This window comes from Carassius auratus, linkage group LG28B, assembly GCF_003368295.1.
Source record: "Carassius auratus strain Wakin linkage group LG28B, ASM336829v1, whole genome shotgun sequence".
Classification (NCBI taxonomy): Eukaryota; Metazoa; Chordata; class Actinopteri; order Cypriniformes; family Cyprinidae; genus Carassius; species Carassius auratus.
In genome coordinates, this window is record NC_039293.1 from 2,221,591 (window position 1) to 2,249,030 (window position 27,440).

A 27,440-nucleotide genomic window follows, 5' to 3' on the forward strand; every position below is an offset into this window, starting at 1 on the left:
ACCATGGAAACTAACTAGGCATGAAAATGGAGACACAAGACAACTGAACCAATAATACATGTGTCATTTTGCCTCCTCCCAGAATGGTGCGTCCTCGCGCAGACAAACAGTCCAACAGCGGAGGGAGGGTAGGCGTTCAGGAGATGGGCGTGAGGCAGGTGAGGGGCAGGCATTCGGAAAGGGGTATAGTTTATAGGGCCAGGTGCAGAGTAGATGGAGGGAGGAGTCTGGAGCAGGAGGAGCCAGGTTCGAGATCCAGATGCTAGGATAGCGGCCCACGGTGGAGTTGATGCATGGTGGAGGTAGGGCCAACAACACCAGGGGGCTGACTGGCAGAGATGATGAAGTATGTGCCCATGATAGAGCACGGCAGTTACAGAGCCAGGGTGACACCGAGGATCCGGAGGGCCAAGGTGGAGCAGAAGGCTCAGACAACTGAGGCGGCGGCAGTGGGGCTCCGGAAGACCTTGGTGGAGCCGGAGCAACTGAGGATGGAGGCAGAGCCAGAGGGGAGGAGGAGCCTGACAGAGCCAGAGGGATGGGTCGAAGGGCCGAGGTGGAGTCCAGGATTCGAAAGCTAGAAACTGAGACAGGGGATCCTTACACCATGGCTGAGCTGGAGACTGGAAGTCCCGAGGCAGATCAAAGTGCCTAGATGGCGTTGACTGAAGGTGAGCTGGTTTAAAAGGAGGTGGGAGAGGGAGGCTGGGAGAGAACACAGGATGACTTGAGCTGGGTGGAACCAGTGGAGACACACAGGAGATTCAGGGCTGGGCATATCCAGCAGAGACAAAGGAGAACTGGGAATTACCTCCCCAAACCAGTCTATTAAGTCCATTTGAAAGATGTCCATTAGTTCGTCCATGTTATCCCCAGAAACCAGATGCAGTAAACTCTCAGTCACAGGAGTGTGGGCAGGGCTTTCCTCTAAGCCCTCAATCTCCACCAGCATTCCCATAACGCACGGTGTTGCCGGCTCACACACCTGGTCAGTCGTGCTCCTCTGCGGCTGTGGTGGGCTCTGACATTTGCGCAGCGCGATGACAGCTGGCTGGTCTCTGATTTGGGAGTGGGGCTGGAGATATCCTCCTCAGCAAGAAAGCTGTGAAATCCTCATTGGGACTGTTCACTGGCAGACGTGTTTCCTGTTTCCTGTTTCTCTAGTCAAATGAGTTGAATGGCTGGGATATCCATTCCGGTAGAGGGGAAAAATAAAAAAAAAAAGGAAAGAAAAACACAGCTAATTGTTACTCACTTTTGAAGGTCTGCTATTCTGTAACGGACTGGTTTGCAAAACAAAGTGCACGAAGAAAGAAGTATAATCAAAAGAGTTCTTATAATAATTCACAGGAAAGAATGGGCACAACCAAACACAAATCCAAACGAAGACAGAGACACAGAAAACTAAATACATGTGACACGACTCCTTTAAAGAAATAGTTAACCCTAAAATGAAACATCTGTCAATTACCTGTAATATTTACTTATATTTTTATTAATTTAATTTTTTTGTTGTTTTATGTTATTGATGAACAGGCTAATGTTGTGTAAATAATAATGTTTAAGTTTTATTATTTTGTGAACTTCTCTGTAACTGTCAGAATAAATGTATTGTCACCAGAGATAAAGATAAAGATCTTTAAGACCATTGTGATTGTATTTCTTGTATAACTTAATTGACACATAAAACTACATATAATTCCTTAACACGTCATGCAAAGTAGGAAAGTATCATGCATCACTAGATATGAATAATTAGCTTGCACTTATGCACCTTGTGAACTCAAGCGGAACCCTTAATGCATCATTAAATGGCACCATCTTTTTCATTTTAACCTGACTAAATACACCATAAATCCTATGTATTAAATGAAGTACAGTAAACTCTAAAACAGGGATAAACAACTCCAGTCCTGGAGGGCCACTATCCTGCAGAGTTTAGCTTCAGCCCTCATAAAAACTCACCTGTCTGTATCTATCTAGTAATCCCGAAAACACTGATTGCCTTGTTCAGGTGTGTATAATTAGGGTTGGAGCTAAACTCTGCAGGATAGTGGCCCTCCAGGATCAGATTTGTCTATCCCTGCTCTAAAAAGTGCTATTTTGCAACAGTAGTGCACATGTAAAATTTACAAGCCAAAATATTTTCCTCTCCGTATAACTTCTAGCACTAGTGCTGCACATCATCATCATTAGAATCATCTCTAATAATGTGAGCCAGATATTTTATATTATTTACCACATTTAAATCTTGGTCACCTAAATAAAAAGATGGAATTTTTTGTTACCAATCCCCTGTAGTTTCACTTATCATAACCACACTCTTTTTTAGTATTAAATATGCCCCATGGTTTGAGCATACACAAAGTGACTGATGTAGCCCAGCACTACAAGAAGACAAAATTACCGTCCTCACCTTACACAGGGCCGTCGCAAGTGGGGTGAAAGGTGGTGACGATTATAGAGGCCCATGGATGAGTGGGAGGACCGGCGATCTCAACCATCTGCCTGAGGCCATGCAGCCTAAAAAGATGATCAGGACAGTTGACAGGCCACTGATGCGTGTCGCATTGTCATGTGTTTTTAAGCTTCACCACTTTCCAATTTAAACATTCAAAAGATTTTAAATATTTCAAACACAAGACGCGGAAAAGCTGAACTGGTTACTCGCGTGCTGTGTTTGGTGTGCACTCATCCCAGTCTCAGAGCCGCGTCTCACAGAAAGTGACACTGAACCGAGCTCTCCTTTTCGAAGTTCTCCTCAAACTTCCTCCTGCACCTGAACCTGAATGAACAAATACAAATCGCAGTTTAAACAAACAGAAAATGATGAGCCCAATTCAGCAGCCGCAGTGTTCTGGCGTTTAAGGCTCAAGCAGAGAAAGCTAGGCGTCTCAAAACACTTGAACACAGAATTTGCTTCTTCTTGCTCTTGTACCAACAAAAACATACAAAAATATGTCCAAATACCCGTCTTGGAAAGGATGTTCGAAAAAAAAAACCTGTTGGTTATGTCTTAAGTGAAAGTAAACAGTTGAGAAAAAAATGGGATATGTATTATATTGAATGCATTCATTGTCCGCACCTTATTTAGCTACTAGCTGCTGTAATGTTAATCCAAGAAAATGAAAGAAAATCACTCTCTGTTCTTGACTAAATTACTTCGTAGTTTTAACAAGAATGAGTGCACAGTCAAACCAAAAATTATTCAGACACCATATATTATAAAAAAAAAGTTTTAATAGTAGGTCCAGGACACTATAATTAATTTAGGTAAGTGAGTAGAGCAAAATAAAGCGAACTGTAACATATTATACAAAAATATATATATATATATACAGTGGACTACTAGTGAAATTGAAAGAAAAATTATTCAGACACTTTGACCTCACCATGTTTTGCTTTAAGAATTAAGCATTGGTTGGTAATTGTTCAACAAAGTATTGATAGTTGTGTAAATATTGCCATACTAACAGTTGTCTGAAGTTTTGGTTGATTGTATCCATTACTGCGGAGCCCCGCACATGACATGCAAGAAAAAATAAATTAATTGTGCGCATGATTTATTAATTTTGTTCCCTAAATGTACTAAAAAGTGAGCATGATTACTATTGCGTTCCCTCGATTTGCTAAATCGTGTGCACGATTTAGAAATAGAGGGAACAAATTAGTAAATCGTGCACACGATTTTGCCCACTATTTTTTTTTACTATTTTTGGGGCTCCGTACATTACATATATTTCTATCAAAGTTATCTGATATTATCAAGATGAATTTGTTCTGACTGTTCCAACTCTGAGTTCTTAGCATATTTTATTACCATTTTATAAACTAGAGCGAATAAACTATGATAATGTAAGAAATGTTGAAGGTGTCTGAATACATTTTGGTTTGACAGTTAATGTAATTTTTACAGTGAAGACTATGCAGTGCTATTTTACATTTAATTATTTGTTTTCTGTACCTGGCCACCTACAATCATGAAACAACTTAAACATTGTGCAATTAGCACAAATAAATAAATAGAATGAACATATAAATTAAACAATTTCAAACAGGGCCTGGTACAACCTGCACCGAGGCCCCACAAACCCCAGCTACGGCCCTGACCTTACATAAATGGTTAGTAAGACTATCACCTGAACCATTATACATCTGGTTTTAAATTCATTTAACTCAATAGAAAAATCATCCATATACAAATTACAAGAAGAGGTGATAATATTCCACCTTGCCGAACCCCATTAAAAGGTACCGAAACATTCCTGCCCCATCTGACTAGTATAGGTTGATTTATATGTAATGTAAAATCCTAATCAAAAATGGGAAAAACACCTTTGGTTTGTTACTTTATAAAAATATTAGTGTGATTAATTAAATCAAATACCTTAGAAACATCTATAAAGCACATACTGTAAATACTGTAGAATTGTGTCTGTTATAATAGCTGGCAGCAGTACTTTAATAACCTTAACTTCATTCCAAAAATCATAAACATAATTTTGCTGGAGTTTTTTTTTATTTGACATTGTGGTTGTAATGTTTCTTGATCCATAAAGAAACAGTTTCGCAACAAACTGATTTTTATTCTATTTTTTAGGACTTGAATAGGAGCAGCTGCAACACAACTTAACTTCTGCTTCCTAACCCACACACTCCAGTGGTATGTGTAACACTACTGGTAAATGTAAAACTCCATAGGTGATAAAAGGGAGGAAAAAAAAAAACCTTGGGAGAAACCAGGCTCACTCAGGGGGCCACAACAGACCTTATACCTGTTTTAGGATGTGAAACAGGCACTGCAGACATAGACGTCAAAGGAGATAGCTATATGTGCGAGCTCAGTGAGAACAACAGTGAGATTATATTTTCATATTTTATTGAAACCATTAATGTCTCTTTTTTCTTTGCAGAACTCAAACTAACTGGATTTAAGGACTTGTGTGAGGAGAAGGTTTTCTCAGCTTCTTCAGAAGACAGGCAAATATAGTTTAAGGAAAGTAAACTTCATAATTTCATGTTATCAGTTATCAGGTGTTGTTTGTTGTTTTTGTTTTTTACTAAGTAAAATGTTTGTTTTTTGTTTTTGTAGATGTTAAAAGCCAGAGACATGGGAGATCATCATTCTTTTGAGATTTTATGTAAGTTATTTTTAGAAAATAAATGTTTATGTTGTCTCCTGTCGGTTTACTTCACATTTTGATGCAACAACAGTGTGATTACTTGCTCATTGATGTCTGTGTTGTTCATTGCAGAACTCAAACCAACTTTGGAGTTGTCTGATTTGGAGAGTCATCATTCTTGGCCTTCCCTCTTAAAGGTAAAGTTCACACAAAAAAATCATTTAATTGCCCTCACGTCATTCTAAACCTGTAAGACTTTTGTCTGTCTTTACAACACAAATTAATATATTTTCTCATAATTTTGTTAATCCTTTTATATTTTAGATAATCAGGATTTTCAAGCCTCTATTAACAGTTATTGTAGAAGTAATTCATTCCAATATTTATATATGAATAAATCTTAAAGTATATGATAGCAAAGTATGTTCAAAATAAAATACTGGTCTCCCAGACTAGCAATGGAGGACACAAATTAAGAGAATATTTATTTGATTTCCAAAAATGAGCAGAGTTTGGTGAGTTTGGTTATTATTTGGTGAACTAACCGTTTGAAGAGCAGCCATCTACGTACATGAACATTTGTGAGGTATATGAATGTCATGTCTGTTTTAATGTTTCAGTAAAGAAGCTTTCAGAAAGCAATATATTTATTCAAACAATATTGCATGCCCTCACACTAGTGCTACCATTATAGCCTTCTGGAGCACTGTGGGGGACTGAGACATTAAACAACCTCACAAAGTGTTGAAACTATAAAACAGTTTATTTACCTGTCCTTACAGATGTGAATACACCTCTATCTGAAAATGGATAGAGTTTAATTAAATGTTTTCTTTTTTCAAATGTGTTTCTCTTTCTAGGCTGCTGATGAAGAGCAGGCGGTGACTGGGATGAATGCTGGTCAAAGAAGAGAACGTCCTTTCCCCTAAACTGATGCAGTAGTGGTTTTAAAGGAGGACACTGTGCTGGATGATGTAGAAGATGTCACATGCTGTGCTGATGGGGCTTCTTCATGACTGCATCAATTATGCTGAAGAGATCATGAAAATTGTCATTGATACATGATCTGTATTCATGGACTATGAAACAAAACTGTAAGTGTACGTATAATTTGTAAAAACAATGCTTATTCTCTTTTGTTTAGTAGAAGAGTTTACACTCTGTCATTCATACACATGCTCACATTCTTTCACACACACATGTCTGTTAAATGTTATAATATCAATGTTAATGCTGTGGTTTATTTGTGTACTATCATGACTCATGCCAGCATAGTTGGTAAAGAACCTTACTAATTGTACTTTTAATGTATAATAGTGATTTCTTATATTTTTATACAATATATGTTTGATCTTAAGTTATATTTAACAAATGTTCAATTCTTTATGAACTATGTACAGTAGCTGTCAATGCCATCCTTTTCTGCATTTCTTCTTGCATGTTAGTTTTTACTTTTGTCTTGTTTTTAATAAATATTTTCTTTTTGATAGTTATTATTTATGTGTAAAAGTGATTTTTTTTTTTCATTTTAGCCTGTCAGTGAATTTGTCAATGTTTCCTACATCCTTACACTCAATTGATGGCGGCACACCGCAAGTTCATTTTCTGCCAGCAGGAGGCGCTAAGAGCGGGAGAGGTAAGGGTTTTCTCCGGTAACGTCATACACTGAAATACAGTGATAACCTGCTCTGGTTTTTGAAACCCTGCAATGTAGTAATTTTAAACCATAAAAAAACACCAACACGCTGGGTTAAATGTGATAACCCATTACCCAGCGTTGGGTTCATCCATTTTTGACCCAGCGCTGGGATGCCAAAATAACCCAGATTGGGTTGTTTTCAACCCAGCAGTTTTTAGAGTGCAAAAGGCAATTATAGTCCATTTGTCTTGCTAACATCTATGACTCATGAGAGCTACATGATTCAGTTCACTGCATGATTCAGTTTATCAAAATGCATGTATAATGATCACAAAAATCAAGATATAAAGATCAGAAATGAATACATTTATATTTTCTTATAATTAATCAGTATCACAGGAAGACTGATGTTTTTTTTTTCACCAAAAAGCAGCATGATTAAACATGTGATATTGATTTTATACAGCAGTTTATTAAACAAGAATTTTATATTAAGATAATTACGTTTTAGACACAATATTGATTGTTTTTGTTCTATTGATGGTGTTTCATTCCGGAATGAATCAAGCGTTTAAATGATTCGGTTCAGTTGCAATGACTCACTTATTAACAGTGACTTGCTTCCACCTACTGGCAGTTTTAATTTCACATATAAAGTGTCTTTTCATTCAAAAAATAATAATAATTTCAGACATCATTATTCAAGTATTTGTTTAAAATATCAAAACAATATGAATGCATTGTAACTGCAGGTTAAATACATTCATGTTTTGTTTTAAATGGTGTGTAAATGGATCTAAATGCCCCTTGTAATGCATCTTCTGTGTTTTCTCAGCATTGCATGATGGATTTTGTCAATACTGATTTCATATGCTTGCTAACAGCCAAAATGACTTATTTTTCTAATTGACAAATTCAGTTTAAGAATTTGACTGAAAGGATGATGCACGCTTTAGAAATCACTGCTGTGAACTGATCACCACACAGAATATGAAGCATATAAAAAACTTTAGGAGTCAGCTGTCCACTGCAGTTCTCAAGATATCAGAACAATATAACAATTATCGTTATCAATAAAATCCTAGAAAATATATTTTATTAATAATTACATAATTTAATAACTTTAATAATAAAGCCTAGTGATGCATTAATCTTCATTTTGACAACATTCAAGAAATATAAAGATTCAAAGTTACAAATACATTCTTATTATGCTCCACTCTAATTGCTAAAGTCCACATCTAATCTAATCACTTTTATCATTGAATCATACTTCTAATGCTATAAAACGGTCACAGCCCCTGATATTCTGCCACACACTGCTCCCATACTTAAATCTGTTGTAGATTCTAACACACCTTAAAACAATTGTCATTAACAGAATAAAGTTTGTCTAAATCTGTTGTGGGAAGAATGATGGAAGACCAGTCACCTCTGCCGAGATGACTGAACCTGAAAATGTAACTGAGGGGGCGTGGAAAGAACATTTCTCGGCTTTTACATAAAGTCGATTTTCCAGTAGACGCTGAAGGACACGACGTACATGTTGGACGTGCACCTGGAATGAGGGCGAAAAGATCAAAATGTCGTTGAGGTAGACGAATACAAAGACGTTGAGCATGTCCCGTAGGACGTCATTGACTAAAGCTTGAAAGACGCGGGGCGTTTACCAGTCCGAAAGGAAGAACACGGTATTCAAAGTGCCCTAGGGTTGTGTTAAAAGCGGTCTTCCATTCATCCCCCTCCTTGATACGCACTAGGTGATAGGCGTTGCATAAATCGAGCTTAGGGAAAATCTTAGCTCCCTGCAAGACTTCGAAGGCAGATGACATCAGTGGTAATGGATAACAATTCTTGACATTGATATAATTTAAACCCTGATAGTCTATGCAGGGACGCAGGGAGCCGTCTTTTTTTTTAACAAGGAAAAAATCAGCTCCCGCTGGAGACGAGGAAGGAACGATGGTACCGGCGTTGAGCGAATCAGAAAGGTATTTCTCGAGTGCTTCCCGTTCGGGAGCAGATAATAATGAGTATAGTCTTGGGCGTTGTACCTGTGAGAAGATCAATACTGCAGTCATACGGGCAATGAGGGGGGAGAGAAGTGGCCCGGGAACAGCTGAAGACCTCCCGCAAATCGTGATACTCCTCCGGAACTCCAGACAAATCACCTGGCTCTTCCTGAAAAACAGCTACGGGCGAGACAGGGGGCACAGCAGAAGACAGACAATCAACATGACAAGACAATTTCCAAGAGAGAAGTAAAAGGGGAATGGAAAATAAAAAAATAAATAGTCTCTCTATGATTTCCTGAAACAGTAAGAGTCAATGGAGAAGTCCTTCTCTGTACCCTAGGAAGGGAACTGCCATCTAGGGTGAACAGGGGGGTGGAGTCTTGTAAATCTAAGAGGGGAATACCTTGTTCCAAAGCCCAAGTCTCTCCCCTCCGCCCCCGAATCAAGCAATGCAGAGCAGGAAACTGATGATCCCAGCCAGCGGAGGTGTATGGGAAGGGAAGTGCAGGACTTAGACGGAGAGACCCATGATGTAGCGCTCGCCAGCAACCCTCCACCTACTGATGAGTGCTGGCTTTTACTGGGCAGCTAGAGACAAAATGATCAGCGGCAGCACAGTACATGCAAAGGCGATTCATAATCCTGCGTTGGCGTTCCCGTGTGGATATACGAAGCCCCTCTAGCTGCATCGGCTTGGGATCAGCAGCAGATGGCAGTGGCGGTTGGATCACTGTGGAAGCGGGAAGTAACGAATCCTCCATTACACGAGCCCTTCGTCACATGCCAAAGCGTCTTTCGATGTGGAGAGCCAGTTCGACAAGGGAATCGAAACTGTCAGGAACCTCTCGGACAAAGACCTCATCCTTAATCTCAGAGTTCAGGCCCTCGAGAAAGCGGACGATGAGTGCCGGACCGTTCCATCCACTCGTTCTGGCCAGGGTTCGGAACTCTATTGAAAAATCAGGGACTGACCTTTTCCCCTGGCGCAAGGTGGATAGGAGGCGGGATGCTTCGTCACCTTGTGCAGACCGGTCAAAGACTCGTATCATCTCCTCCTTAAAAAGAGAAAACTTGAAGATGCAGTCTACCTCTGCCTCCCAGTTTGCTGCCGCCCACTCTCGAGCTCGTCCATTGAGAAGAGAAATCACATAAGCCACCTTTGGATCGATCCTTGGCATAAGTGGACGGCTGGAGGGAAAATACAACCTCGCATTGGGTGAGGAAGGCTCGACACTGTAAAGGTTCGCATTCAGCCAGTCAGAAGTAGTGAAGACAGCAGACAGGCTGAACAGCCAAGGGCAGGCGCTGAACAGGTACTCTGCAAACAGGCACAACTGGATAATACACAGTCGGATGGCAGTATAACTCACAGCAGAAATTATGATTTCACTTTCCCCTGACAAGACAGGACAGGACAGGACAGGACAGGACAGGACTAGAGAACAGACATTTCTCACGAGAGGTCATTGAATAATCCGACAACAAGACAAGGCTAGGAAGAGGTAATAAGAAGCAGAGACAATCAAGAGAAAAAGAGGGGACAGGTGAGGAGAAGGGAACGAAAGGGGAAACAGCTGAAAGAGATAATGAGCGGAGGGGTGGATGTGTGTGCGTGTGAGTGTGTGACCACAAGAGGGAGACAGAGAAAGAGGAGAAGAAACCAGGATCATGACAAAATCTTGTTTTAATAAATATCATGCAATATCTGCATTCTCCTGAAGCTTATCAATTAAAATGCATTGCACTTTTTCACCAACACTATGCCTCAAGTTCAACCCAGTTGAGTTAGATGATACTACTCTTTTCACTAATACTATATGAATACTAATCATATTCACAAATTAATTTCAGCAGATGCAGGCACACTCCTGTTGTTTAATTAGGTATTTCTACATTCTACACATTTGTTGTGACATTTATGTCAAGGACATCTGTGGCATTCGCTTTTTCCAGTCCGCTTTGTTCTGTTGCTATTTTCTTTTTTTCCTGCTGTATTAATATGAAAAAGACAACAGAAACTGCACTTTGCAGAATACATTAAATATGCCAGACCTCAATAGATTAATATTATTTTTTTCTAAAGCATCTCTTATTTTGGTGTTATTTGTTTTCTGAAAAGTGTATGGTATTTAAACCAGTGAGAACCTGCAAATTGATTCAAAAAATTTAATTATGCCCCCCATAAATGTCAGTTATAAACTCAGAGTCCTCAAATCCTCAAGGTCCTACAAAAAAAAGAAAAAAAAGAAAGAAAAGAGTTTCTCCTCCCTGCTTCCAGAAACTACGGAAGAGGATGTAACACTAGTATGATTGGACAAACTGTGTAATCACATGTGAAATGAGAAAGTAAAACTAAACCGGGACTGATCTCTGTATGATCTTGCATTTATTCCCACTCTTGAGAGTATTGAATTTAAGGTAAGTCATGAAAAAACTGAGAAACACACTTGAATAAGTAAGTCTTCATAAATTTTCTGAATTAAGATTTTCTGGTTGTGTGTAACATAAAGAAAACACCTGCATGTTAACTCACCATTCTGTGAGTTTTCTGTATATAATGCATGTCTCTGTTTACATATTTTTCTTTTCAGCATCCATATCCTTCAAAGATGAATTTCATTTTTTTGACCCTCTTGATTATTAGTGGAATTACTTACTCAAGATCAGGTAAGTATTTGTATTTAAGTTTGTGTTCATGTGTAAAACAAAAAGTAAGAGAGAGGTAATAAGTAACTTTTATAAGGGAAATGTACAATCGGCCGGTCATAGTTCAACTGAAGATTCATTATCCAGAAATATTTGACCACTGAATGACAAGATGGACCAATCAGAAGCAAGTATTCAAAAGAAAAAAGTGTTAACAGGCAGTGTTTTACGTAGTTTAACGTAGTGAATGAATCCTCAGCTGAACTGATGCATAGCTGAGGTTTGGTGATTTACATGGAAACATGTTCTAGGGAAAATGTGTGTCTTGTATTGTTACTGGTGCAGGATTATCACACCAGACATTTATTATAATGAAGATGAGATTTCTTCAGTGTATTTTAACTGTCCTGGAATAACTCATAATGTAATAACTGCACATAATGTAAAAACTTCATAAGTCCTAAAACTGTTTGTTTTCTTTTTTTAATTTAAGCAGATTGTTAATAATCCCTTTTAATGTCCTTTCATATAATTTCAAACCCGAATATCTTCTCTGGAACACAAAAGGAGATGTTAGAAAGAATGTTTAATCTATTTAGCTATTTTGCATAAAGTGAAGGCATACATTTCCCTAAATATCTATATTTGTGTAGAAAGACATGAGGGTGCAATGCCTTTTGTTGTGCTCACTGAAGGAGACCCCTCACCAGCTGGTACAGAGTGTCCTGAGCCCCCCTTGGTGGTTTATGTTGGCTACCATCATCATGTTGTCTGAATGGACCAGGACATAGTGCCTTCTCAGAATTGACAGGAAGGCCTTGAGCACCAGAATAACTGCCATCATTTCTAGGCAGTTGATATACCAGTGTGCTGCTGCAGCAGCCGACCAGGAGTCAAATGCTGGTCTGCCATCGCACACGGCATCCCAACCCGAGTTGGAAGCATCTGTTATGACAATTTTCCTTCTAGAGACCAGCGCCAGACATATCTCCAACTGGTTTAGATGGGAAGCTCTCCAAGGGGCCAGGGCCTTGTCACAGCCGTAGGTCACCCTGGGTCCCTGGGTCCCTGGGGCAGGATCCAGGCTTTCAAACAATATTGAAGTGGTCGAGTGGTACTACTGAAGAGGCAGCTGCCATTAGGCCTAGTAGCCTCTGAGATGTCTTTAAGGGAAGTAAGTTCCAGACCTTGAACAATGGCTCAAGCTGATGAATATTCAGAGATTGTTATGGTGAAAGCTAGCCCCCATTTGCCCAGGAAAGATATTTGTTTGCGGGGAGATTTGATTTATGCATGTTGATTCTGAGCTCCAGGGATTCCAAATGGCTGAGGAAAGGGGATCTTTGTGCACATAGCTCATGCTCTGACCAGGCCAAAACAAGCCAGTCATTTAAATAATTCAGGATGCGCACTTCTTTCTGTCACGGGGGGCGAGGGCCGAATCCACTCTCTTGGTTAAGATGCATGGTGCCAGAGACAGTCAGGACAGAAAGTATATTGGTAAGCCATCCCTTTGAATGTGAATCTCAAAAACGGTCTGTGATGGGGGGCTATCTGGATATAAAAATGATGCATGTATCAGATCCACCATCTTTCTTTGAAGTAACGGCTGTAAAACCTTGACATGTTGCGGGCTGCTGGAAAAAGCTCCACGGCACTCTTCCCTTGTAAACTTTCTACTTTGGACTGAAAGAAGAAATGGGGAGGTCTGCAAGCAATCTGAACCGAAAAAGCCTCATTTGATTGTTTCAACACCCGGAATGGCTTCCAAAGTCAGGATTCAGGTGGTGAGGTGCTGGAGTGCTCTAAGAAGTAGGTTCCTGCACTGGGGCGAGGAACTGATAATGTTTATGCTGCTGTGAAGAGGAGAAGTGCTCTTCTCGTGAAGGTGATTGATTTTTATTATGACACAATGCCCCTGACACCCCGAACTGAGTAAGGGGTTGAAAGGCAAACACGAGACACATCAGGTTTAACCGAATAGCCAGAGGGGAGAAGTGTCCTTCTTAGCTGAGACCACTGTCAGCATCATGATCCACTACTGAAACTCTTCCATGTTGAGCAGGAAGGCTCTTTTTTCTTTTGAGACAGTGTGGAGATGATCTTCAAGCTGAAGGAGAAAGATAACAATCAAATTGCATTTTGCACCAAATTATAAATGCAGAAGGCCTCGTTCATGTACACATGCTGAGATTGAATTTGTCTGTGCAAGTGCACAGATGTGATCCAATGCAGGCTTCAGCATTTTGGAGAAAATTAGTTTCTCTAAAGCATCAGCAGCTGATACAATGCCAGTGAACCAGATCAAAAGAGAACCTTTTTAACAGCTTTCTTTCTCTTGTAACAGATCAGTATGAAGTAGTGAGTCCTGCAGATACAATAATTGCTTTAGCTGGTGAAGATGTGATTCTGCCCTGTTCAGTTAAGCCCAGCATCAGTGTTGTGGACATGAAAGTGGAGTGGTTTAGATCTGATCTGAAAGACTCACAACTAGTGCATCTCTATGAGGATCATGATGACAGAAACACAGAACAGCTTCAGTCCTACAGAGGGAGAACAAAATTGAATCCTCAAGAACTACAGAGAGGAGATGCATCACTCAAACTCTCATCTGTCCGAGTCTCTGATGAAGGACGTTACAAGTGTTTTATTCAGTCCAAATCCTGGTCCGATGATGCTACTGTTGATGTCAGTGTTGAAGGTGAGTAAACCATTGAAAACAAACATTTAATGATTTTAGACATGAAGCTTTGGTGAAGGGAAGACTGGGATGTGTGTAACATGGGGTCAGTTGTAATAGGTTGTATAAGCAATGTTCCCTCTTATTTTTTTTCTATCGGGAGGACATTTCGGCCACCTGAGCAGAAACATTCTTTAAATCCAGACCTGTACAGCGCAAACACAAAAATGTGTGTAACTTTTAACTTTGATGAGCTATTTATTATTATTGATGTAACTAAATGATGTAGGTTACCTGAGAATATTTAAAAAAGTATAATACACTGCCGTTCAAAAGTTTGGGATCAGTAAATTTTTTAAATAAGTTTCTTAGGCTCAACAAGGCTGTACCTATTTGATATAAAATACTGAATATTATTTCAAAAAATAATATTGTGAAATATTATTGCAATTTAAAATAAAAGTTTTCTACTTTATTTTACTTTAAAATGTAATGTTTTCCTGTAAACCAAAGCTAAATTATCAGTGTCACATGATCCTTCATAAATCATTCTAATTTGCTAATTTATAATCAGTGTTGGAAACAGTGGTGCTTAATATTTTTGGGACCTGTGATATTTCTCAGGATCCTTTGATAAATAAAAAGTACAAAAAACAACAACAACAACAACAGTGTTTATTCAAAATAGAAATTGTGTGTTACAATATACACTATACTATTCAAAAGTTTGGGGTCAATAATTGTTTTCTTTTTTTTTCAATTAATCTGTTTATTCAGCAAGTATGTGTTAAATGGATAAAATGATAATAAAGACTTATATTGTTAGAAAATATTTATATTTTAAGGATTTTTTTTACTTTTTATTAGCCTAATCAAAGAATCACTGATAATAAATTAGCATAGAATGATTACCGAAGGATCATGTGACACTGAAGACTGAAGTAATGATGCTGAAAATTCAGCTTTGCTTCACCAGGAATACATTACATTTTAAAGTATATTAAATAAAGTATATTAAAAGTATACAAAAAAATATAGGTAGGCCTAACTAATATTAGAAATTGCAATAGCTTAATGGTTCACAATATTACTGTTGTTATTTTTTCTGTATTTTAAATCAAATAAATACATCTTTGATGAGCATACAGTAAGTGACTCCATTAAAAAACAAGATCAGTTATTTATAAGGTTTATAATATATGCCTAACATACTATGATATCAAAAACGTCTCGGTTACGTATGGTAACCCTCGTTCCCTTAAGGAGGGAACGGAGACACCACGTCGGTGACCGACGAATATGGGATATTGCTTCGATAGACCAATCTACTTCGAGTGTAAACTAAACGAGCCAATGCACCTTGGCATGCAATTATTGCATCCAGCTGCTGCTGATCACTGCGTGAGTATAAGAAGGCACCAGGTGCAATGCATTCCAGATTTTCGCTGGGGACCCGGCAGCTCAGCGGCGGTACAGCAACCATGGCGACGGGACATGGCGTCTCCGTTCCCTCCTTCAGGGAATGAGGGTTACCATACGTAACCGAGACGTTCCCTTTCAGTCGGTCACTCTCGACGCCACGTCGGTGACCGAAGAATATGGGATCCCTATCAAAGCGCCATGGGTACTGCCCCTTCCAGTGCCCTGTGCGAGCCGCCTGCGCCCCTATTAGGTGTAGGCCAGGGCTCAGAACAAGTAGCTCCACTCACCGTTGTTAAAGCACTACCTAACTGGGTGAGATTGGATAACATTGGGAAAACGTGCCTGGTCCGCTTGGAACCGGGATGCTGCGGAAGCCCCATCCTTCAGAAAGGAGGTCTCGGAGGCAAATACACATATAGCATCCGTTTAGGAGTATACAGAGAAATTTGAGGTGATTAAAAACCCTCTTGGGAAGGCAGAAGTCTGCCGGGGAAACACGGGCTCTAAGGCTATACTGTGGACTATACACATACGAGTACCGCTTATGTCTCAATATGGAACCCTCCCTTCCATGGTTCTCACGGATACATCATGAAGGCCTGGCACCGGACGTTCCGCCGCGTCCAGCTACTTAGGTTGATGGAGGATCTCAACAGGGTCTACAGTATGGACACTCTGGAGCAGTTTAAGCAAGCTGACACTAACCAGGGCCTCTCAGTGCCACTACCGATTTGAGGTGAAAACACAGGAGGATACCGGCTCTACACGAAGGCTATAGAACCTAGCGAACGTGTTAGGGGTCGCCCAGCCCGCAGCTCTACAAATATCTGTCAGCGAGGTGCCACGAGCCAGCGCCCAGGAGGATGCAACACTTTTAGTTAAGTGAGCTCGCAACATAAATGGGCAGGGCACATCCTGAGCCTGATAAGCCAGGGTTATGGCATCCACAATCCAGTGGGCCATCCTCTGCTTAGAGACGGCACTCCCCTTCTGCCGGCCTCCGTAGCAGACAAAGAGTTGGTCTGAGGTCCTGAAGCTTTGTGTCCGGTCTACGTAGCAGCTTAATGCTCGGACGGGACAAAGCAAAGCCAGGGCTGGGTCTGCCTCCTCCAGGGGCAGCGCTTGCAGGTTCACCACTTGGTCTTTGAAGGGTGTAGTGGGAACCTTGGGCACATAGCCAGGCCAGGGCCTTAGGATTACCTGGGAATCAGCCGGCCCGAATCGTTGACCGAAAATGCATGCAGGTCCCCTACCCTCTTGATGGAGGCCAGTGCAAGCAGGAGCAGAGTTTTCAATGAAAGAAACTTTAGCTCATCTGAATGCAAAGGCTCGAATGGGCCCTGCTGTAGTGATTTAAGCACTAGAGACAGGTCCCAAGAGGGTATACAGGGGGGCCGGGATGGATTTAACCTCCTGGCCCCTCTAAGGAACCTGACGATGAGGTCATGCTTACCCAAAGACTTCCCATTCACGGGGTCATGGTACGCAGCAATAGCAGCAACCTGGACTTTGAGGGTGGAGGGAGACAGCCTTCGCTCCAGCACTTGCTGCAGAAAGGACAGCACGACTGCAAACGGGCATCTTCGGGGGTCTTCTCGGTGAGAAGAACAGAACTAGATGAAAAGGTTCCACTTCAAGGCGTAAGTGTGTCTCGTAGACGGTGCTCTTGCCGAAGTGATGGTGTTTGCTACCTCTTGGGGTAGGTCACCTAGAACCTCCGCGTCCCATCCAGGGACCAGACATGGAGTTTCCAAAGGTCTGGACGTGGGTGCCAAATGGTGCCCCATCTCTGAGTCAGTAGATCCTTCGGCAGAGGAATTGGCCAAGGAGGGGCTGTCGCAAGGAGCACTAGTTCGGGGAACCAGGTCCGCATGGGCCAATACGGTGCTACTAGCAAGACTTGCTCCTCGTCCTCCCGGACTTTGCACAGTGTCTGTGCATGAAGGCTTACTGGGGGAAACGCATACTTGTGTAGGTCCCGCGGCCAGCTGTGTGCCAGTACGTCCGTGCCGAGAGTTCCCTCGGTCAGGGAGTAGAACAATTGGCAGTGAGAGGTCTCTGGAGAAGCAAACAGGCCTACCTGAGCGGCTCTGAACTGCCTCCAAATCAGCTGGAGTGTCAGGGGATGGAGTCGCCATTCTCCCGGGAGCAGTGCTCGAGACAGATCATCGGCTGTGACCTCAGAACCTTTTGACTCCAAAGGAGGAGGTGTCGGGTGAGTTGCGACATGTGACGAGAGCACAGACCACCTTGTCGGTTGATGTGCATTGTTGTCCATTCAGACCAGCACATGCTTGCCTCGTAAGAGACCTTTGAGACGGTTCAAGGCAAGGAGCGCTGCTAACAACTCTAGGCAATTGATGTGCCACTGCAGCTGCGGGCCCGTCCAAACCCTTGAGACTGCAGGCCCATTGTACGTGGCCCCCCAGCCAGTGGTGGAGGCATCCGTGTAAACCACAGCATGCCTGGAGATCTGCTCTAGGGGCACCCCTGCCCAGATAAATGCAAGATCTGACCACGGAGTGAGGGTTTGGCAACAGGCCAGTGTAACTTGGACCCGGTGAGTGCTACGCTTCCATGCCCACCTCGGGACTCGGCCATAAAACCAGTGCTGAAGCGGTCTCATATGTAATAGGCTGAGAGGTGTAAGTGCCGCCGCGGCCACCATATGCCCCAGGAGCCTCTGAAAGAGTTTCAGTGGGACCGCTGTCCTGCTCTTGAACGTATTCAAGCAGACTAGCACCGACTGCGCACGTTCCTCTGTGAGGCATGCTGTCTGTTCGAACAAATCCAACTCCCTAGCGAGAAAAGAGATCCTCTGCCACGGCCAGAGTTTGCTCTTTTCCCAACTGACCTGAAGGCCCAACAGGCTCAGGTGCCGGAGCACCACATCTCTGTGCTCACACAACTGATCTCGAGACTGTGCTAGTATCAACCAATCATCTAAGTAGTTGAGAATGCGAACACCCTGCTCTCTGAGAGGAACGAGAGCTGCCTCCGTGACTTCCCAAAGGGCGGTAGCGCAGCCGAATCATCATCCGACAGCTCTCCCTCCGATGCTGAGATCGACATCTGGTCGGGGGGAGTCCCACTGGATACCGCTGGTACGCTCCTTGAAGAGGGCCCAGCGCGTTCCGTGGGTTGCTCCACTGGATCGGAGGAGTGGTGGTCCCCAGAGGGTTGGTTCCCTGCGGGGTTTACCACCACTGTGACCCCCAAACCACCCACGCTACTGCCGGAAGTGGTTCTCGTCTGTCGGCCGCCAGAACAAGTCCCAGATCGCAGCAACGGGACTCCGCCCCCCTGAAGGTAGCGGAGCCTGGTTCGTAGCTCCGAGATGGTCATATTCCCGCAGTGAGAACATGACTCATCCACGAAAGCCACCTCAGCGTGCTCGACACCCAGACACAGTGATCATGAACATCACCCGTTGCCAGGTAACGACCGCACCCAGAAACGCACGGGTGAAACGGCATCCTTATAAGGACGATCAGTTTTATTGCTTTACTGAACTTGCATTAAAATGATTATTTAATGTGTTCATGCATCTGCAGAAAAACGGTACTCTTTGTGTGATATATATTAAGTTAGCTATGCCTACATGAATTTATATAAATATAAAAAGCATACAGAAGGATTTTTGCTGTCTACAATTTAGAATGCCTGGAATTTTGAGTTTTAATAGACTAATAAATCAATGTGCGTGCACACTCTTTGTATGATTTGGTGATATGGCCTACTTGATAACGTCAGATTGCACATCATTATAATAACACTTACATGATACTGTTTCTGCACACCCCTGACTCAAATTGAAATTAAATCATCTGTGGATGTGAGCAGCGCACTTGTTTGCACACAAGTAAAGGTGTTTTTAAGAGTCTAACTAGCAAACACCAGACCAATGATTTGTCAAACCTGCTTTCCTGCAGTCCTATTCTTCTTATTTTGTTGTGTTGGAGTAAAAGTATACATTTTAATTAGGAAATGTAGTGGAGTAAAAGTAAAAGTTGGCTGAAATATAAAAACTCAAGTAAAGTACAGATACTCCCAAAAAACACTTAAGTACTGTAACAAAGTATTTTTATTTTGTTGCATTACAACACTGCTGAGATCTGCTACTTAAATATTTTCAAAGAAAAAAGAAACACTGTGTACGTGAGTCTAAATCACTATGAAGTACAGTTTGCACAATACACCCTTGTGTGACTGTAAATGTATGAGTTTTGCCCATCATCCGCTATTTCCAGCACTTAATCAAGCAACACTTTAAAACGTGAAGTCGTTTTATTTCACGTCATTGATTTTGCATTGGCTCTCGATTTGAGCTATTTCGTCTGCAACCATTATTCGGTTCTACAGCGAATCGTTTGGAGCATATCGTTCTCTTTTTATGAAACCTTTAAACCGCATTCACCGGTTCTAACTCTGTAGCAATATCAACTTCATAGCGGTTTACCTTTTCATTGCAATCTTTTCGTTTTCACTATGATTTTTGCGTGTTAAGCAGCTAAGAGGGAACATTGTCTATAAAGGCTTGAAGTGTTATGTTTTGCAAAGATTGTCACACAACTTTCATACTGGACCCACAAAGTTTGAACACAATGAAATTTGATGGTGTATAAGCCCACATTTGACACAACGAGAAAGTGACTAACAAGCACACACACTGGGTCTCATTCTCAATAATCACAAGAGAACTTTTCACAAAACATTAGCCCCTGTCGTATCACAGAATGTGAATACACACGTGAATTTGTTCCCGACCACTTCTTATGTTGAATTTTAGGTTTTATAAATGATTGTGCACCCAAATTTAGTAATTTGCATCAAACTCGCCCAAACCATCTCCATATAAGGACTTTCAAGTTTTCTATTACTGTTACAACTCACCTAGCTAGTGGGAATAGTTGTAACAATAGTATTCTCTGCACAATATTTTGAAGGTATAAATTGTAGATTTCAAAACTATTTTGAAAGCACACAAATTTGATGTTTTATAAAAGTTGCAGGCGTTACAGCAAATTACAGACCTTAAAGTAAAAGGTGTTCAAACCATCCACAGTCTCCCCTGTGTGTTGCTCCTTTATGATTTTATTTGATGCTTTTGTTAGCATCAAACTAACACAAAATATATACACAAAAACCGGTTTATATGCAGATAAAATACAGTTATGCACCCATTGAATGTTCTTCATCTTGGTCTCTGTAGCTGTAGGAAGTCCCCCGGTGATCACTGTAGATGGATTTGATCAATCAGGAGGGCTTCGTCTACAATGTGAATCTGAAGGTTGGAACCCTGAACCTTTTCTTGAGTGGCTGAACATTGAAGGAGTCCGTATAAGTTCAGAAACAACAGAAATGCAAAGAAACACAGACGGGTTCAGTGTGAAACACACCATCACTGTACAACACAGAGATGACAAGATTCACTGCAGAGTCAGACTGAGACATCACATGCTGGAGACACTGATTTTGACCTCAAGTACGTACTGACACATTTTTGTTGTTGCTGCAGAGTAGATGCTTATGCTGTAGAGTAGATCAACTAAAGTGTAACTTAACAGATTTCTAACTCACTTTGTATTGTTAGATTGTCGTATATGTTTAACTGACAAATAAACACTGTTTTTAAAGTTACTTTCAAACTGTAATACGTTGTACATTACTTGTTACTGTCATTTAAAAAGAATTCCTTACCTTACAATATTACTGTCTCAGAATTGTAATGCATTACATTAATCCTGTATTACTTTTGAGTTACTTTCACCAAAACAACTACAGAACTAGAATTTAAAGGGTTAGTTCAGCCAAAAATCTAAATTATGTCATTAATAACTCACCCTCATGTCGTTCCAAACCCGTAAGACCTCCTTTTATCTTCAGAACACAGTTTAAGATATTTTAGATTTAGTCTGAGAGCTCTCAGTCCCTCCATTGAAACTGTGTGTACGGTATACTGTCCATGTCCAGAAAGGTAAGAAAAACATCATCAAAGTAGTCCATGTGACATCAGAGGGTCAGTTAGAAAAAAAAAGCATCGAAATTAAATTTTGGTCCAAAAATGATGACTATTTTCAGCATTGTCTTCTCTTCCGGCTCTGTTGTTAGTGCGTTCATGGCTCAGCGTCGTGAGTGTGTGAGCAGAAGTGTGTGATAAAATTTTTAACAAAAATGTAATCTTTTTTATTTACATAGAATACTGACAATATAATGACATAAGTTGGTTGAAAATCAGCAAAGTTACACTTTAATTCTGAATGTAGTGCATTACATTAGGGTATATAAATAAAAAACATCAGCAGTATTAGTTTTAAAGTAGTTGCATTTTTTTTTTACTGTGTATGTATACAAATGTATCTTGCTTGTGTTATTAATAATTTTTTATCAAATATAAATATTTGACTGGACACAATGTGCTCAATGTCACTGTGTTGTGTTGCAGGTAAGAGTTTTTATCCTTGGAGGACATTAATCATCTTGTCTACAATTGCTGCTGTACTCGTTGTGATTTCTGGAATACTGTTAGCTGTGTTTGTTCGTAAAAACAGAGGTAAAATTAATGTTTGTTTGATTATTATATTTGATGTAAATAAACAAGGGATCCTAGGGCTAGTTGTCACATGTTCATTATTCCTCAGTTCACTCATAGTGTCTTTTTTTCTGTGTTATTATTTCACTACTAATTTAAAATCTCATTACTTTGGAATTACTTTTGTGTCTTATTTATTTAATCAAACATACTTTACTTGACAGCAAAATATATTGTAGTTAAAAAATAAAAGACTACAAATAAAAAAATATTGCTAATAATTATTTTATTTACAACAATAAATTTATTTATAACAAATAATTTGTATTGCAAATAAATATTCTATGCCATTACTTCACTTTTCATCATCCACCCATATATTTTGCTTATTGTTCTGTTTCTGGATGCATTTTTGCAGTTATTAAAATCTTGCGCGTTGAAAAGTTTTGTATCTGTATACAGTTGGCAGTAATTTGAATGAACCTTCAACTTATCATATTGCACAATACAGTTGAATGAGCCAAGTCATTTCGGAGCCGTCTATCTCAGCCATGTTCAATATTAAATACGGCTGGTGACACACGCTATAATTGCCTAACAAAAAAGTTTGACCATATTTTTCTGTACCAACCTGCTTTTATGGACACAAGCTTAATAGTATAATCAGCCATCCCTAATTTAGGCTTATCCTAATGTACAAGTATCCAACTATTATCAAATGTATTCCTAGAAAACAAAACATTTTCTTCTTAAAACTGTGTAAAATTGACATTGTTTTGTGAAACCCTACGATCACAAAGAAACAGGAGCAGACGCGATTGTGTCCTTATTTCAGTTGAAATATCAATAAATACTATAATGGTTTTTGCAGTCCTTATTCTTTAATTAAAATTTTATTAATTATGCTCTCTAAAAATGTTATGTTTGATTGAATTAAAAAATATACATGCATACAGTACATTTCATCCACAAAATATTTAATCAGCACACACTGTACTATTTGTCATATGAAGGAAAGTGTATATCTAAGGTCAACTTGGTCACCTTCTCTTGCTTTTGTTCTTTATTTCTTCTTTATTTCTTCAGAACACAACAAACGACAGAATGAGAACATGAGAAAAAAAGAAGGTGAATTTGTCTTTTTTTATAATATCATTTTTATTGTAAAGTTTGTTTTCATCCACAAAATATCTACTTAACAGACACTGTGTATTCAAATATGTTTTTGTGTATATCTTGGTCCTATAAGTTGTTGTTATTTTTATTATTATTTTTTAGTTTTATTTACATATTATTTAAATATAGTTTCTGTTTTATTTGTCATTCTTCTTCCTCAGTCAGAAATAATTAAGTTGTTTTCTCTTGCCTTTATTCTGGATTTTCTTCAGAACGTGATCAGCTACTGGAGGAGAAGGAGAACAAACAACAAGGTGAATTTATCTTTATTAGATTATTATTTCATTATCAATTTAAACATTTTTGTTATTTTTTATATTTGTAGTTATTATTCCACCCCTTAATAGATGCATTTTTATAAAATGTACATTTGAATTATTCACTTACCATAAAAACCCTTGATGTTATCTATTTAATGTTTTCTCTTGCCTTTATCCTGAATTTTCTTCAGAACGTGATCAGCTACTGGAGGAGAAGAAGAGAAAACAACAAGGTGAATTTATCTCTATTAGGTTATTATTTCACTATCATTTTAAAAATATTTGTTCTTTTTTATATTTGTAGTTATTATTCCATCCCCTTTATAGATGCATGTTTATAAAATGTACATTTGAATTATCCACTTACCATAAATACCCATGATGTTATCTATTTAATGTTTTCTCTTGCCTTTATTTTTATTTTTTTATTTTATTTAACCTTTATTTAACCAGGAAAGGTCCCATTGAGTTACAGTAACTCTTCTCCCAGGGAGTCCTGGCCAAGACTGGCGGCCAAAAGTTTCAATACATAAAAGACAGGACATAAATTACATAATACACTACAAATCACTATACACTATACATACTAGAAAACAAAACAAGACATTAACGTCAGCAAATACAAACATACAATTGTATAAGATACCTAATTAATAACAATTGCACTGTTCAGTCAGAGTTGACTTTAAAAGGTTTTTAAAAGTATTAATAGATGGAAGTGATACTAGATTTAAAGTGTTTTGGAGTTCATTCCAGGCATTTGGTGCATATGATGAGAAAGCTTTTTTACCAATGGCTGTTTTTGTTGATGGAGTAATTAATAGTATTTTCTTTGACGATCTTGTCCTGTAAACACTATTTTGGTAAATAAGCAAATTTGAAATTATCCTGAATTTTCTTCAGAACGTCAAAAACTACAGGAGGAGGAGAAGAGATTTCAACAAGGTGAATTTATCTAATTAGGCTATTATTTTACTAATATATAATTTTTTTTTTTGCCATTTTCAAAGTTAGTTTATTTATTCATTTATTTTATATTTGTTGTATTATTTCTCCCCTATAATAGTTGCATGTTTTTTAAATGTGACCCTGCACCTCAAAACCAGTCTTAAATGAAATTGAGATTTATACATAATCTGAAAACTGAATAAATTAGCTTTCCATTGATGTATGGTTTATTAGGATATAGGAAACTATCTGGCCAAGATACGACTATTTGAAAATCTGTCCAAATGAAGTAATGCATATTACTAATCAAAACTGAGGTTTTTATAAGTTTATGGTATGAAATTTACACAATATCTTCATTGGGACATGATCTTTATTTATTATCCTATTGATTTTTGGCATGAAAGTAAAATAAGTCATTTTGAGCCAAACAATGTATTGTTGGCTTTTGCTACAAATAAATGCTGCTTTTCATTGGTTTTGTGCTCCAGGGTCACAAATGCACATTTGAATTATTTATTCAGTTACCACATGTAGCTGTGTTTTAATGTTATTTTCTCTTGCCTTTATTCTGAATTTTCTTCAGAATACATTGCACTTTTACAGAGTGAGAACCAGAGAATAAAACAAGGTGAATTTTTTTTTTTAAGTTATAATTTCATATTTAATGTAACGTTTGTTTTCATCCACAAAATACCTACTTAACAGACACTTTGTATTCAAATATGTTTTTGTGTATATCTTAGGTCCTGTATGTTTTTGTAATATTTATTTTTTATTAATTCATTTATTTACATATTATTTAAATATTATTTATTTTTAATTTGTAGTTCTTCTTCCTCAGTCAAAAATAATTATTATGGTCTATATATTTAATGTTATTTTTTCTTGCCTTTATTCTGAATTTTCTTCAGAACGTGAAGAACTACAAAAGGAGAAGAACAGATTTCAACAAGGTGAGTTTATCTTTATTAGGTTAATATTGTATTATCAATTAAAAACATTTTATATAGATGCATGTTTATAAAATGTACATTTGAATTATTCACTTAACATATATACCCGTGATGTTATCTATTTAATGTTTTCTCTTGCCTTTATTCTGAATTTTCTTCAGAACGTGATCAGCTACTGGAGGAGAAGAAGATAATTCAACAAGGTGAATTTATATAATTAGGCTATTATTTTACTAATAATTTCAACATTTTTGCCATTTTTAAAGTTAGTTTATTTCATTTATGTAATTTATATTTATGTAATTATTTCTCCCCATAATAGTTGCATGTTTTTTTAAATGTGACCCTGGACCTCGAAACCTTTAAGTATCTTAAGTGTAATTTTTTTCCCCGAAATTGAGATTTATACATAATCTGAAAGCTGAATAAATTAGCTTTCCACTGATGTATGGTTTCCCTTATGAAACTAAAATATATTGCACTATATTGGAAAATATCATGTAATATATTAGGCATATATTCTTATATATATTTATTTTTTCCAATATATTGTAATATATTGAAAGCGACAATATATTATTAAATGTATTCAAATATATAAAATATTAGAAAATAAAAAGGGAAAATAATATATTACAATATATCACAATATATTTTAAGAAATATATTGGTAAATATATTTTCCTTTCGTAAGGGTTATTAGGATATAGGAAACTATTTGGCCGTATTTGAGGTTGCAAAAAAATCTAAATATTGAGAAAATCATTTTTAAAGTTGTCCAAATGAAGTTCTTAGCAATGCATGTTACTAATCAAAACTGACGTTTTTATATATTTATGGTATGGTACTGGGACATGATCTTTATTTATTATCCTAATCATTTTTGGCATTACAGAAAAATCAATCATTTTGACCCAAACAATGTATTGTTGGCTTTTGCTACTAATAAACTCATGCTGCGTATAATGGTTTTGTGCTCCAGGGTAATAAATGCACATTTGAATTATTTATTCAGTTACCACATGTAGCTGTGTTTTAATGTTATTTTCTCTTGCCTTTATTCTGAATTTTCTTCAGAATACTATGCACTTATACAGAATGAGAACCAGAGAATAAAACAAGGTGATTTTTTTTTAAGTTATAATTTCATATTTAATGTAAAGTTTGTTTTCATCCTTAAAATATCTACTTAACAGACACTTTGTATTCAAATATGTTTTTGTGTATATCTTAGGTCCTGTAAGTTTTTGAAATATTTATTTTTTATTAATTCATTTATTTACATATTATTTAAATATTATTTATTTTTAATTTGTAGTTCTTCTTCCTCAGTCAAAAATAATTATTATAGTCTATATATTTAATGTTATTTTTTCTTGCCTTTATTCTGAATTTTCTTCAGAACATGAACAACTACAGAAGGAGAAGAACAGAATTCAACAAGGTGAATTTATCTTTATTAAGTTATGATTTCATTTTCAATTAAAAACAATTTTTCATTTTTTATATTTGTAGATATTATTCCATCCCCTTAATAGATGCATGTTTATAAAATGTACATTTGAATTATTCACTTACCATAAATACCCATGATGTTATCTATTTAATGTTTTCTCTTGCCTTTATCCTGAATTTTCTTCAGAACCTAAAAAATTACAGGAGGAGAAGAGGAGAATTCAACAAGATGAATTTATCTAATTAGGCTATTATTTTACTAATAATTTAAATATTTTTGCCATTTTTTAAAAATAGTTTATTTAATTTATGTATTTTATATTTCTGTAATTATTTCTCCCCTATAATAGTTGCATGTTTTTTAAATGTGACCCTGGACCTCAAAAACTTTAAGTGTCTTAAGTGTCATTTTTTTTTATTTTTTATTTATACATAATCTGAAAGCTATATAAATTAGCTTTCCATTGATGTGTGGTTTATTAGGATATAGGAAACTATTTGGACCTATTTGAGTTGAAAGTTGTCCAAATGAAGTTCTTAGCAATGCATGTTACTAATCAAAACTGACGTTTTTATCAGTTGTTTTTA

At 38.1% G+C, this 27,440-nt stretch overlaps 1 protein-coding gene across 1 annotated transcript; it reads left to right on the top strand.

Moving 5' to 3' along the window:
• Positions 1-338: 338 nt before the first annotated feature.
• Positions 339-22,177, top strand: LOC113067529 (butyrophilin-like protein 10). Its single transcript, XM_026239911.1, has 6 exons — positions 339-542; positions 11,369-11,444; positions 13,771-14,124; positions 20,738-21,010; positions 21,971-22,078; positions 22,167-22,177. The coding sequence occupies exons 1-6, from the start codon at positions 339-341 to the stop codon at positions 22,175-22,177; spliced, it is 1,026 nt and encodes a 341-aa protein (XP_026095696.1).
• Positions 22,178-27,440: the final 5,263 nt, after the last annotated feature.

Coding starts and splice junctions, on each gene's coding strand:
- LOC113067529 (XM_026239911.1), top strand. CDS start 339: ATGATGAAGTATGTGCCCATGATAGAGCACGGCAGTTACAGAGCCAGG. Junction 543..11,368: donor TGACAGAGCCAGAGGGATGG/GTCGAAGGGCCG, acceptor TTTTCTTTTCAG/CATCCATATCCTTCAAAGAT. Junction 21,011..21,970: donor GACACTGATTTTGACCTCAA/GTACGTACTGAC, acceptor GTTGTGTTGCAG/GTAAGAGTTTTTATCCTTGG.